The sequence below is a fragment of the Callospermophilus lateralis genome, chromosome 9, assembly GCF_048772815.1.
Source record: "Callospermophilus lateralis isolate mCalLat2 chromosome 9, mCalLat2.hap1, whole genome shotgun sequence".
Taxonomy (NCBI): domain Eukaryota; kingdom Metazoa; phylum Chordata; class Mammalia; order Rodentia; family Sciuridae; genus Callospermophilus; species Callospermophilus lateralis.
The window spans coordinates 58,879,573-58,894,324 of record NC_135313.1 but is presented as its reverse complement, the minus strand read 5'-3'; the positions used below and the strand labels follow the sequence as shown (position 1 = coordinate 58,894,324).

General features: G+C 35.4%; 1 protein-coding gene across 2 annotated transcripts in view; it reads left to right on the top strand.

Moving 5' to 3' along the window:
* The window catches only part of Hat1 (histone acetyltransferase 1), a 46,952-nt gene that overhangs the window by 15,402 nt on the left and 16,798 nt on the right, over window positions 1–14,752 (top strand). For both annotated transcript variants that reach the window (XM_076866117.1, XM_076866118.1), the window contains exons 4-8: window positions 1,669–1,789; window positions 12,335–12,514; window positions 12,779–12,900; window positions 13,401–13,505; window positions 13,814–13,920. In XM_076866117.1, the coding sequence (XP_076722232.1) occupies window positions 1,669–1,789; window positions 12,335–12,514; window positions 12,779–12,900; window positions 13,401–13,505; window positions 13,814–13,920 (635 nt within the window). The remainder of the gene's footprint in view (window positions 1–1,668; window positions 1,790–12,334; window positions 12,515–12,778; window positions 12,901–13,400; window positions 13,506–13,813; window positions 13,921–14,752) is intronic.

The window sequence follows — 14,752 nt, the reverse complement described above, 5'->3', positions numbered from 1 at the left end:
TATTATTTGATTTCTTTAGTTTTACTATATTATTGGAGTAAATAGGTACCATTTCTTTTTTTTTGTTTGTTTTTGATACCAGGGATTGAACTCAGGGGCACTTGATCACTGAGCCACATCCCTGGTCCTATTTTGCATTTTATTTAGAGATAGGGTCTCACTGAGTTGCTTAGTTCCTCACCATTGCTGAGGCTGACTTTGAATTTGGGGGGATCCTCCTGCTTCAGCCTCCCAAGCCACTGGGATTTTAGGCATGCGCTACCGTGCCCAACTTCTTTTTTGTTTAATTTGTTGATTTCAGTTTTTTTTTCAGATTTGCAGGAAGTTACAAGAGTAATAAGTGAATATCTTTTACCTGAATTCACACTTTAACTTAGTTAAATTTGCTTTAATCATTCTCTCTTCTTAGTTAAATTTGCTTTAATCATTCTCTCTTCTTGTATATATTATTGTTGTTATTGAACCATTTGAAAGTAAGTTCCAAGTACATTTTCACCTTACCCCAAAATCTTTTTAGTGCTGGGATTACAGCTTTGTGGTAGAGCACTTGCCCTAGTATGCATGAGATCCTGGGTTCAATCCACAGTGTCACCAAAACAAAAACAAACCCCTTCCTGTGGTACTAACTCAATGGATAAGGTCTAGTTTTATAGATATTGCTTCTTATTAGCATTTCGCACATGTTTATTTTGCATAGTATCATTAAAAGGAACATGCTTTACCACATCTCACTATTCTAATTTGGACAGGTGACAGTCAATTTATTTTAAAAGCAAGATTCAGTGGTTTTTCATAGTTCAGAGTGGTACAACCATTACCATAATCAATTTTGGAATGTTTTCATCACTCTCACCAAAAGCCCATAACTCCTTCCTCCACTCTGATTCTCCAGTCCTAGGTAGTCACTAATCTACTTTCCATCTATAGATTTATTGTTCTGAGTATTTTAGAGTTTACTTTTTTTTTTTCCTTTGCTTTTTAGAAGACTTTTAAAGCTGGATAAGAAATAATAATAAGGCTATGTGATAGCAGGAAAAACCAGCAGGCCCAGTTCTGGTTTCTGAATTCATAGAAAGATTTAAGTGTATGGCTTAGTGGTTGAGTGCTTGCTTAGCAAGTGTGAGACCCTGGGTTCATCCCCAGTACTGCAGAAAGAAAGACAGAAAAGAAAAACAAAGAAAGAAAGGAAGATTGGTGCTATCACTGTTTTTAGAAACTATGGATATTAGCAATAAAAGCAAGCAGTAAGTTGGAAGGACTGGCCCAAGGTCAGGTCTTAGTTGCTTCCTAGCCAAGTCCTACTTTAACACTTACTTGTCTCATTTGAAATGCCTTTTAGTAATGGTAGTAGTAGTAGGCATAGGAGCAACAATAATGTTTAACAATTTATTGAGTATATATACACTATGCCAGTCAGTGTTATAAGTGGTTTACATATATTAACTTATTCATTTAATCCAAATATTTCTGAGTTAGGCACCATTATTCTATTTTATATATGAAAACTGAAGCCCAGTTTTATTTCAAATGTTTTTTTTAATTAAATAAATATAGTTTATAATCTTACAATTATCCATGAAGTTAATTTGTTTATATGTATGATTAATATTTTTTAATGACTTGCAGAAATTTATTTTGATTATTGCTATTTTTTTCCCCTTGTTTCAGTGAAACTGCTTTTGGTTACAAGGGTCTGAAAATATTGTTATACTATATTGCTGGTAGTCTCTCAACAATGTTTCGCGTTGAATATGCATCTAAAGTTGATGAGAACTTTGACTGTGTGGAGGTAAGAACAGAACATTTATTTTTAACAGTTTTCCAATTGAGTTTAAGACAGTTTTTAAAATATAAATGTTTAACAGAAGAGAAACTTATGAGAGTACTTTTTTTTGAGAGAGAATTTTTAATATTTATTTTTTAGTTTTCAGCGGACACAACATCTTTGTTTGTTTGTGGTGCTGAGGATCGAACCCGGGCTGCACGCCAGGCGAGCGCGCTACTGCTTGAGCCACATCCCCAGCCCTATGAGAATACTTTTAAAGTCACATATTTGTTTTTTTTAGTTGTGGAAGTATTTAGTTTCCTGTCTTTTTTTTTTTTTTTTTTGGTAGTTATAGATGGACAAATGCCTTTATTTTAGTTGTTTATAGGCAAGCACTCTGCCACTGAGCTACAACCCCAGACCAGTCCTGTCATTTTTATTAGCCCTGTGATCATGATCATTAGTCTATTCATTCCCTTGGTGATCTTCTGGGGAACAGGGACTGAAAGGGAGTAAATTAAATTCCATGCATGTATGATTTTATCAAAATAAACCAACTACTTTGTGTAACTATAATGCTCTTTAAAACAACAACAAGAACCTTCATTTTTGCTGGGTGCAGTAGTGCACACCTGTAATCCTAGTGAATCAGGGGGCTGAGGCAGAGGATTACAAGTTCAAGGCTAGCCTCAGCAACTTATTGAGATCCTGACTCAAAATTTAAAAAAATAAAAATGGCCTGAGAATGTAGTAGTGGTAAGGTGCCCGTTTTAGTCAGCTTTTGTGTTACCGTGACCAAAATGCCGGACCAGAACAACATAGAAGAGGCAAAGTTTATTTGAGGCTTATGGTTTCAGAGGTTTCAGTCCAAAGGTGGCCAACTCTGCTGCTCTGGGCCCAAGGTGAGGCAGCAAATCATGGGGGAAGGGCCCAGCAGAGAAAAGCTGCTCACCTCATGGTGGGGTCAGGAAGTAGAAAGAGAGGGTTGGGAGTGAAAGGGAGGGAGTGAAAAAGAAAGAAGGGGCACTTAGTGCATTTGCAGCCTTTCAGGACATGCCCCCAGTGACCTACTTCCTCTAGCCACACCTCAGGTGCCTGTAGTTACCACCCGGTCAGTCCATTCAAAGTAGTATGGGCCCATCAGGTTACAGCTCTCAGAATCTAACCTTTGCACCTCTGAATATTCATGCATTAACAGGAACTTTGGGGAGGCAACTCATTTAAACCATAACAGCTGGGTTTAAATCATTTAAACCCTGGGTTCAATCCTCAATGCTGCATTAAAAAAAAAAAAAAAAAGGCTACTGGCACGGTGGTGCACGACTATAGCCCTAATATCTTGGGAGGCTGAGGCAGGAGGATCCCAAGTTCAAAGCCAGCCTCAACAACTTAGTGAACCCCTAAGCAACTCAGTGAGACCCTGTCTCTAAATAAAATAGAAAAATGGGCTGGGAATGAGGCTCAGTGGTTAAATGCCCCTGATTTCAATCCCTAGTACTAAGTAAATAAATAAGCCTTCACTTTATGGTCAGAGTTTTATTTACCAACTTTTTGATTTTTTAGTGTAAGCTTGGAAATTCTTTTCCCAGCAACCAGAGGGAAATACCTAAATTTTCTTCTTTTTCTTCATGTAGAATCTGTTTAAATTTCTCTGGCTGCATTTCTAATCCCACAAATTTTGCTCCTGTTTTCCTTTATGAAAATGGGATAACTGAAGTGATTATATTATGAAATTATTTGAAACCAGGGTTTCAACAGAAGGCAAAAGCAAAGAGAGGGATTAAAAAGTATATATCTGGAAAGAAAAAGTCTATATTTATGGTAGGTTGAATAATGACTTCCCAAAGATATCCATGTCCTAATTTCTGGAAACTGAATATTATCTTATATCACACACAAACACACAAAAGCATTTTGGAAATGTGAGTTAAGAATTTTGATGGGGCTGGGGTTGTGGCTCAGCGGTAGAGCACTTGCCTAGCACGTGCGGGGCCCTGGTTTGATCCTCAGCACCACATAAAAAAATTAATAAACAAAATAAAGGTATTTGTCCATCTACAACTAAAAAAAATTTTTTTTAAATTTTTGAGACTATTACAAAATATCTGGGATGGACTCTAAATGCCTTTACATGTATCATAATGAGAGGGAAGCAGAAGATATGTTAGAAGAAAATGCACTGTGACCACAGAGGCAGGGTGATGTGGCCACAAGGCAAAGAATGCTTAGCCATTGGAAGCTGAAAGAAGTGAGGAGTGGATTGTCTTCTGGAGCCTTTGGAGGGAGTGCTACCTGTTGATTATGGCTCAACTGATAATGATTTTAGACTTTTCCTTTATACATGGAGAACAAATGTGGTTGTAAGCTACCAAGTTTGTGGTAATTTCTTGTAGCATTCACAGAAAACTATAGATTTTTATACCAGGAGGTGGGGTGTTGCTGTAACAAATAACTAAAAATGTAGAAGTAAATTTGGAAATGGGTAGAGGCTGGCCTAATTTTGAGGTTCATGATGGAAAAACAATAAGGCTGAGCCACTAGCCTGTAGCTCAGTGGTAGAGCACTTACCTACCATGTGCAAGGCCCTGGAGTCAATCCCCAGCAAAACAGACACACATACACACACACATCAAAGGAAAAAAAAAAAAAAAAGAGGAAGGAAGGAAAAATATAGATTACCTTGAACAGACTGTTGGTAAAAATAGGGACATCAGAGGCACTGCTGGTTTGGAGTGTGAAAGACAGCCTACATTATTTTAGAGTAAACATCATCTAAACATAATCATGGTAGAAAGAAATATGAACTTTAAAGGGGAATCTGTGAAGGCTCAGAAAAAAATGAGGAACCTGTGTTTGGAAATTGGAAGAAATCCTTGGGTCTTTTTTGGTTTTATTGCAAAAGCGTTGCCAAAGGTCACACACTAGTAAATAACAAAGATCAGCAGGCATGGTGGTGTATCCTTGTAATCTCAGTTACTTGGGAGACTGATGCAGGTGAATTGCAAATTGGAGGCCACTTAGTGAGGTCCTATCACAGGAAGGAGAAGAAAAAAAAGTCTGGGGATGTAGCTCAGTTGTAGAGTGCCCCTGGGTTTTTCAGTGGTACTGAGGGAAAAAAAAAAATCAAGATCTTACTTTGAGATGATCACCTGGTAGTGTTATACACAATATGTAGTAACACTTTGATTAAAAGACGTTAGGACTGGGGCTGGAGACTATAGTTCAGTGGTAAACTGCATGCTTAACGTTGAAGTCTCTGGCTTCAATTCCCAGCACCAAAAGAAAAAATGTTAAGACTGTTTATGACCTGTTCTACATGGGCCCATACTCTTGTGTTGATTAACTGATTTCTATAGTTTACATTGTGTGTGTATATTTTTGCCCCCTTTCCATGTGTTATACTATTTGCTCCCAATTTATTGCTGTCATTGGGGAGCTTCTCTCTAGCAAACAATCTATGGATTAAAAATAATATATTGGGCTGGGGATGTGGCTCAAGTGGTAGCGCGCTCGCCTGGCATGCGTGCGGCCCGGGTTCGACTCTCAGCACCACATACAAACAAAGATGTTGTGTCCGCCGATAACTAAAAAATAAATATTAAAAATAATAATAATAATAATATATTGGTAAGTTTTATGGAATAATGTGCAGCATGACGTGTGTACAGCATGAAAGAGGTCAACAATAATCTTTAAATATTTTTAAAAAAATTTTTTTTTGGAGGGTACTGAGGATTGAACTCGGAGGCACTCTACCACTGAGCCATGTCCCTAACCCTATTTTGTATTTTATTTAGAGGTAGGGGGCTGGGGATATAGCTCAGTTAGTAGAGTGCTTGCCTCACATATATAAGGCCCTGGGTTCAATCCCCAGCACCAAAAAAAAAAAAAAAAATAGAGAGATAGGGTCTCACTGACTTGAATAGTGCCTTGCCATTGCTGAGGTTGGCTTTGAACTCGCTATCCTCCTGCCTCAGCCTTCTGAGCCATTGGGATTACAGGTGTGTGCCACCATGCCTGGCTAAAATACTTTTAAATTTTTGACACATAATGTACATATTTGTGAGGCATAGTGTGATATTTCAATACCTGCATACACTAATAAGATTAGGGTAATTGTTAGATCTATCACTTCAAATTTTATCATGAAAGCGTCTCATATTCGTTATTCAATGTGTTAGAAATATTTTGAGTACTATTTTTTTTTTTTTCTTTCACTTCTCAAACATGTTTGAAATTACTAAGCTTGCCAGATGAATACGTAACTACATTTGATGTTTATTTGGTAGTTTGTGTCCCTGGGAAATTAAAAAAAAAATTACAGATAGAAAAGTGATTCTGAATAATACTGTAGTAATTGTGGAGGTAAAACGTTTAGAAAGACTTAATCTTAGATAAACTAGCAGATATAGTAAAATGGAGATTTTCCGTAATCAAATCTTTGACTTCTAATTATGACATTCTTGAAAATCAGGTTTTTTTTCTTTCATTTAAAAGTACTGGGTAAGTGTAGGGAATCAATCTATTATAGTATTCAAACAAAGATTTATTATCGCCCCTTATTGGAAAAGGAAAAAAAAGAAGGCAGCATAATGGATATTGGAGAAATGGGCTTGCCTCTTCTGTCTCATTTTGCAATAAGAGTGTTCATTCCACAGAGCCTTCTTTGTTTGTTTTTTTTTTTTTTTTTTGTACCGGGAATTGAACCCAAAGGTGCTTAACCACTTAGCCAGCCTCAGCACTTTTTATTTTTTATTTTATTTTTGAGACAGGGTCTCCTAGGTTGCTGAGAGCCTTGCTAAGTTACTGAGGCTGTCTTTGAACTTGTGATCCTCTTGCCTCAGCCTCCTGAGTCGCTGAGATTATAGGCATGTGCCACTATACCTAGCTGCTGCCTTTGTTCTTGATACCAGGGAAAAAGTAGCAAATAAAACTAAGTAATTGCTCTCATGGAATTTATTTTCTAGCCAAGAGGAAACAACTAGTCAACAGTAAATAAACTAGTAAATAAACAAATTCAGAAGTGTTATGGAGAACTGGGATAGTTGAAGGGGTGGCAAAGCTAGATTGTGTTTGGTCTTCTTTTCAATAATAAGATGTTTGTAAAAGGTAAGAATAATTAGTAGCATTAAGAGATTTTAAGTACATAGTCATATAATTTACATTTTTAAGATGATTCTGACTTCTATGCTAAGAACACATAATAGGGGGCAAGAGTAAAAGTAGGAAGACCAAAACATTAGTCTCTAACATGCTCTAACAGTGTTAGAGGAGATGCTGGATTTAGTTGTCAGATTGAGAATATTATTTAGAGGTAGAACCAGTAACCAGTAAGCTTCACTTTTGACTTAGATATGATAGATGAGAATCCCATTGAATACCATTGCATAAACGATAGTGGTCCTGATATGGGGAAGATTTAAATGGGAAAAAATATCAAATTTGTTTTGGATATTTAGGTTTGGGACTATTATCTGTCATATTTGAGTTTTTGTAGATCATACTCTTTAGCATTGTTTTTATTTATTTTAAAATTTTATTTGAGATTGGCCCAGAGGCACCTTACCATTGAGCTACATTCCTCTTTTTTATTTTTTTATTTTGGGACAGGTCTTACTAAGTTGCTGAGGATGCCCTTGAACTTCCTCCTGCCTTAGCCTCCTTAGTCGCTGGATTACAGGCATGCACCACCTAGTGTAACATTTTTATATGAAAAATAAACCCTTTTAGGGGGTCAGTAGCCGTAGAAAATGTGCTTAAAAGTTAATTTGCTTATTATACTTTTACTTATATTGCTCTTTCTTCATCGATTCATTTTCTTTTCCAAATTGATTTTTCCAGTTTCACCAAAAAATCTTTAGTCATGATTAAGATTCCTGTAAAATCTCTTCAAAGGCAAAATAATTATTCTGAATCCTCAAATATAATAAACATGATTAATCAGACACTGACGATTTGTTTATCTTTGGTTGCTCCTAACCTTTGCTTTTATTAAATACCTCCTGCCTTCTCTTGGAGTAAATTCATTGTTTTTTAGTGAAGGGATATGTGACCAAGATTGTTCAGTCTTACTAATTACTAGCATTTCTGAGAAAGATTTGGTAGAGAAACATGACATACATGGATAGGTTGTATTATCTATGAATTTAGTCATTTTATCCTTGTTTCCTACTTATTTGGGTTGAATTTGCAAGTAGATGAAAGATGATTTTAAAATTTTTCTGGAGTTTTTAGTCTCTTTATGGGAAAATCCTATGTATTTATAAAATTTATCCTTGAGGAAAGGAAAAAATAATTTTTGGCTGGGCACAGAGATACTTGCCTGTAATCCCAGTGGTTTGGGAGGTTGAGGCAGGAGGGGATCTCAAGTTCAAAGCCAGCCTCAGTAACTTAGTGAGACCCTTTCTCACTAAGGGTCTGGCAGTGTGGCTCAATAGTTAAATGCCCCTGGATTCAATCCCTGGTACCAAAATCATTATCATCATCATCATCATCTTTGGTATACTAGTAATGTTATGCTATAATCCCCCTACCCCCCACCCCCGCCCCACAGCAATTGTGACAGTGTTCTTGATTGGTATACTTTTAAATGAAATATTAGAAAGCTTAAAATTATATATTGAAAATTTTATCTTGCTTAGTCGTGTCCCTGTGTCCCTGTCCCCTGCCCCGTACTGGGGATTGAACTCCTGGTCTCATGCATACAAGACAAACTCTCTACCACTGAACTACATATCCCTACCCCTTTTGCTTGTTAATTCAAGTAAGCAAAACACTAATGCATTATAAACATCATACAACCTTTGTTTTTTCATAATATGACCTTCATTTAACAATACTCAGATTTGTACATTTGAAGTTTAAATGTTATCAGAGAATATAAATTTAAGCAAATTAAATAGATGCAGAATTTCTTTTGCCTTCTTTTTGTGACATATCTTGGGTATTCTTAGAATTATAATAATGCAATTGGAATAGTGGCCCATGTTTATACTCCCATCAATTCTAGAGGCTGAGGCAGGAGGATCACAAGTTTGAGGCCAGCTTCAGCAACTTAGCAAGACCCTGTCACAAAATAAAAAATAAAAAGGCCTGGGGATGTAGCTCAGCATTAATCCCCAGTAATGCAAAAAACAAAACAAAACAAAACAAAAAACCACCAATAATTATAGTAGTGTTAAATCTATGTGCTACTTTAGCCAGGTAAAGAAGAGCATGTTTTACCTACTTAACATGCCTTGATGGTAACCTCTTACTATAACCAGGCATGGTGGTGCACATCTGTAATCCCAGACACTTGGGAAGTTGAGGCAGGAGGATTACAAGTTCAAGGCCAGCCTCAGCCATTTGGCGAGACTCTGTCTAAAAAGTGGGGGAGCAGGGCTGGTGATGTGGCTCAGTGGTGAAGCACCCCTGGGTTAAATCCCTGATACAGAAAAAGAAAAGAAACTTACTATACATAAATTTAGACAAATGATACTGCTTAAGACATGACACTAAAGAGGTTATTGGGTTTTAAGAATGAGTACAAAGTCCCCAGTGACTTATGCATGGTAGGCAAGCACTGTACTTCTGAGCCACAACTCTAGCCCAGGCACATTGTTTTATGCAGTGATAAGGAAAAGTTAAAATTCCTCAGTTGGAACATTGTTATGTGTAACAAAGAGAGAACACTGGAAATTGAAATGACCATCGTGAGAGATTACACAATCTAAAAACATTTCATAACCCACTTACTGTAAGACCTAACTAGAATAGTTACTTTTATGCTTTCCTTTCTTTAAAAAGAAATCACCAAATGTGAGGGGAACATTTGTAAGGAACAGCTTTATTAATTAAATAAATCAAGTCATTCTAGATTCTTGCTCTGTTCCATTTAATTTCTTACCCTTTCTATACTTGTATCTGATTTAAATTGACATTTAGGATAAAGTTCTTGAAGACAATTTTTCAGTGATCTTCAGAAGTAGAATCTATACTTTTAGTCACAAGCATTGGAACTGAAAGCTTTCATTACATTTTTAATTCTACATTCAATTAAAAATTATTTAATGGCTTTTTCTTATGATTTATGATCAGACCAGTAATCCAATATGAAAAATTAATATTTTCAATTTAACTGAATTAAAGTGTACATTTTAGAAGAATACAGATCTCTTAAGACATGGTGGTTGTAGGATTTCTTTTTGTTAATGCAAAATCCATTTAACAGAAATGCAAACATTTTTTTCTTGGAGCAAAAAAAGTGAGTTCTGAATACTAGGTTTGAAGAGCTATATTTATTTATTATTTGATTGGTTGATTTTTTAATTTGATTTTATTTATTTTTATGTGGCATTGAGGATCAAACCTAGTGCCTCACACATGCTAGGCAGGCTCTCTACCACTGAGCTACAGCCCCAGCCTTTATTTGATTTTAATTTGTTTTATTTAAGTATATCAGACACGGGTGCACGCGTGTGCGTGCGTGCGCGCGCACACACACACACACACACACATATTTACATATATAAATATTCCTTGTTTTATTAAACTTAGCATTCCCCTTCATAAAAGTTCTTGAAGTAATACAGACTTGCACAGAGCAAAATATTTTATTTGAAAATCTTTATTATAATCAATAAGTATCCCTTAAAGGCTGAATGTTAAATATTATTAACTTTCCTTCAACCTTATTGAGCTCTAACTTTTGGTAGCTTTGTCTTTCACCAGAACTGCCACTTGAAACTTGTTTCTTAGACATCTTTGATGTAGATTTGGTTCATGATTGGCAAAGTGACTTGATCATTCTTTGCAATGCCTTATTTAGAGGACAGGACATACAGAAGGTTATTAAGGGTTAAAATTATACCTGCAATGAGTTTTTTTATAAACCCCTTTTTTCTTAACATTTAAAAACTTGAACTACAGTTACACTATACAACTTTATCCATCACTACTTTGGATTTTAATTGCTATACAGCAAACTTATTGCAGCTATCCTTCATTATAGCAACTTCCTCATGTAGTTATTGAGTATATGTTTAAGATGATATTTTCATGTTAGCAGTGTCAAGAAAAAATATCAAATAGTATGTACTTTGTAAATAAACAAAAGTAGTTCTATCAAGTGTAATTTATCTGTCTTGAGGGTGAATAGATTACAAGGACTGATATACATATTAGAAATAAACTTGGGCATATAGTTGAAAAGAGATATTTTAAATAATAACTACTATTTTTATAGCTACAAACAAATTATATATAAATGTTGGTGGTACCAGAGCATTGAAAATAAAACTTGTTTGTGATAAACTCCATCCTTGGTTCTCTTATCCTAAAATGTAACTGAATGATAATAAAGTGCTATTCATCTGCAGGTGCATTGCTTCTACTTAGTTAAAAAATGGTTGAAAGGACAGGAATTAGTAGCATGTTGTATTAGCCTTTTGTAGTGTATTTTGTCCTAAGCATCTTAATTTCCCTGTTTTGAATGCTAAGTAGCAAGGGTCTTGGTTTAGAACTAATACCCATCATGCATGTAAACGGTATGAAAGAGCTGCTTAGTAAGTTAACACAAAGTGTTCTTGTGTCAGTCCTTGTGGAAATAGATACAATACAAACATTACAGCTGAACTCACGGCAAACTCCATTAAGTAAAAACCTGGCCTCATTGTTCAGGAAAAAGTTTGAATAGAATGCAAGCTCATTTTGTTGAATGTAATGTCAGGCTTTTAGGGACTGTATTGAGGGATAAGGTTTTGTTAAGTTGAGACCAATTCATTAAGTTTTATTGCCTGGTGAGAAGCAGTAATACTTTATTGTAAGACTTCATCAAATATTCATGGTTAAAGAGAAGTAGTAAATGTATTCAATCAAGTGGTCTTTTGGGGTTTTGAAAAGGATTATGAAGTCTGCTCAGCTGATAGTTTTAACATTCATTGAGGTTGTTTAACAAGGGTAATTTTAATCTCCAAGTTTAATTTTGTTGTCCAGTCTTGTCTTTTTTGTATTATCACAAGTCCAGGTCTCTAAAAATTTTGTTACATTATAGGAACGAATGGATAATATAGCCATTCATATAATTTCTATATTTCTTAAGTAGGAATATTTTTTAAGTTATCATTTTAGCTTGGTGGCATATGAGGGAGTTGTTATCTCTCTGCTTGTTTATTGTGAAGTTACTATTCATTTGGTTGGACTCTAGTGTTACTTAACTACTGCTGGTGATCTTTTCATGTCTTGAATAATATGGTCTCTTTGACACATATAAAATAATAAGCAGCCTTTTGTTTTGGCTAGTTTAGGTTGTCATAAAGGGAGGTTGTCAGCATTCAGCATTTTCTACATGATGTTAGAAATTTCATAACATTGACATTATTATTACACTTGATATTCGCTCATCTCAAATTTGTGAGACAGTGGTTTGTGGACCTGAAATGTCCTTTTCCAGTTTACTATAGTGTGTTTATATCTTTAGTTCAATGGTGAATTGAAGTTTGTTGATTTTGTCCATTTTAGAGAAATTGAACATAATTCACCTGAAATTCAAATGTTATTAATTTATGTCTTTTATCCTACATTCTTTAGGCAGATGATGTTGAAGGCAAAATCAGACAAATCATTCCACCTGGATTTTGCACAAACACAAATGATTTTCTTTCTTTGCTGGAAAAGGAAGTTGATTTCAAGCCATTTGGGACCTTACTTCATACATACTCAGTTCTCAGTCCAACAGGAGGAGAAAACTTTACTTTTCAGATATACAAGGTAAAGATAAATCTATATATTTCTTGGTTAAAATTACTCCATGTGCCTGAAGCCTACATGTAATTTTTATTTTATTCTTAGTAATTTATTCTAGCTTTAGGAAACAAGTTTTTGTGGGCATTAAAAAAAGATCTGTTTTGTGTGTCTGTGTACACATTTAATCTGAGACTTCTAAACATTTTCCCACAGGATATTTTGTGTTCTGCAGACTTTGACTTACCTCTGTGATGAGTTTCACCTGACTTTTCCTGGCTTTTTCCCTAGGCTGACATGACATGTAGAGGCTTTCGAGAATATCATGAAAGGCTTCAGACCTTTTTGATGTGGTTTATTGAAACTGCTAGCTTTATTGACGTGGATGATGAAAGATGGCACTACTTTCTAGTGTAAGTACAATTCTAAAGCAACAGTAGACCTTATTACCTCCACAAAGCCAGCATTTTAATTGTGGCAGCCCAATTATTGGGACAGTATAATGATATTTTTCCCAGGAAAGAAAAACTATTGTTTATGAGGCTTGAGTTTTCCTTCATTATGCTTTGGGAGACCTTGAGAATAGAGCTGAATTAAATGCTGTTGTCCGTTAGGGCCCTGAATGTAGGCTTAAACAGTAAAATGAGCTTTGCCTGTGTTTTCTTTTACTTGCCACCTATTCATCTTTATAATAGGCAAGTGCACTGAAGTGATGTAAAGAGGTCTGATTTATCCAAGTTGCTGCACACCAATTAAGTGAATTGTACATTCAGAACATAGCAGGTGTACCCATTGGGCCCTCACAGAGTAGCTTGCTGACACTGAAAATTCAGTCAGAAAATGGAAAAGAAAATGGACACTGCATGGGAGCGCGACTGTAATTGACCTGCTTGGCTTTCTGTTTTATCTGCAGATTTGAGAAGTATAATAAGGATGGAGCTACACTCTTTGCGACCGTAGGCTACATGACAGTCTATAATTACTATGTGTACCCAGACAAAACCCGGCCACGTGTAAGGTAATTGGCAGTATAACACGTGCCTTGTCTTTTATTTCAGAAGAAGGAACTGCTGAAGTTTCCAATACTTGTTTTAATAGTGTTGATTTGTTTAAAAAAATCACCATTATTCACTGGCTATGTACTTTATTTATTTCATTGTTCCTTTTGAAACAGTGTGGAAAAGTAAACCAATTTTGAGTATTTTGATAAGTTTTGGACTTCTTGAAGCTTAAAAAAAATCACAGATTTTAAAATGTTCCTAATACTATAATGATTCTCAATTTTTTAACTGATGTGAAATTTTAATTTTAAAATCATTTCTTTAGTCAGATGCTGATATTGACTCCATTTCAAGGTCAAGGCCATGGTGCTCAACTTCTTGAAACAGTTCATAGATACTACATTGCATCTCCTACAGTTCTTGATATTACAGGTAAATAAAATCTGATGTTAAAGAGCCTTTCTAAAATATCTTCTTTACTGATATTGATTGATTGATAGAAATAACTATTCTACATTAAATAGTAGCATTCTCCTGGGGCCTTTTTGGGACTATCTAAAGATAGATCAAGGTTACATTTTAGATCTTATGTCTTTGTGGGAATTGGATTACATCCTGAACTGTGAAGTGCTTAGTTGAATAAATGGAAGATAGTGAACTGAATATATATGGGGAAATCTTGATCAGGCATAATACATCGCAAGTATAGTATAATTTATTGCTTCTATTTATTTGGCAAATGGTTGCATCATTTAAGTGGTACCATGCATTGATTTCATGTAAGGAAACAGAGCTTTTCAATAAACCTTATTGAGAAAAAAAATTCAAGGCAAGTAGTTTCTGAATACAATATACATTTCCTGGGCAGGGTTTTAGCTCACTGGTATCAGTGATAAATTGCTTGCCTAGCATGTGTGAGGCACTGGGTTCAATTCTTAGCACTGCATATAAATAAGAAAGTAAATAAATAATAAAGGTCCATTGAAAATTTTAAAAATTTTTAAATATTAAAAAATAATCAAGGGCTGGAGATGTGGCTCAAGTGGTAACGTGCTCGCCTGGCATGCACGGGGCGCTGGGTTCGATCCTTAGCACCACATAAAATAAAATAAAGATGTTGTGTCCACCGAAAACTGAAAAATAAATATTAAAAAATATTCTCTCTCTTTCTCCCCCTTTCTCTCCTCCTCTCTCTCTCTTAAAAAAAAAAAAATCAATATACATGTCCTAAAGTGTGTGATTTATATTCCTTAAAAATGTATGC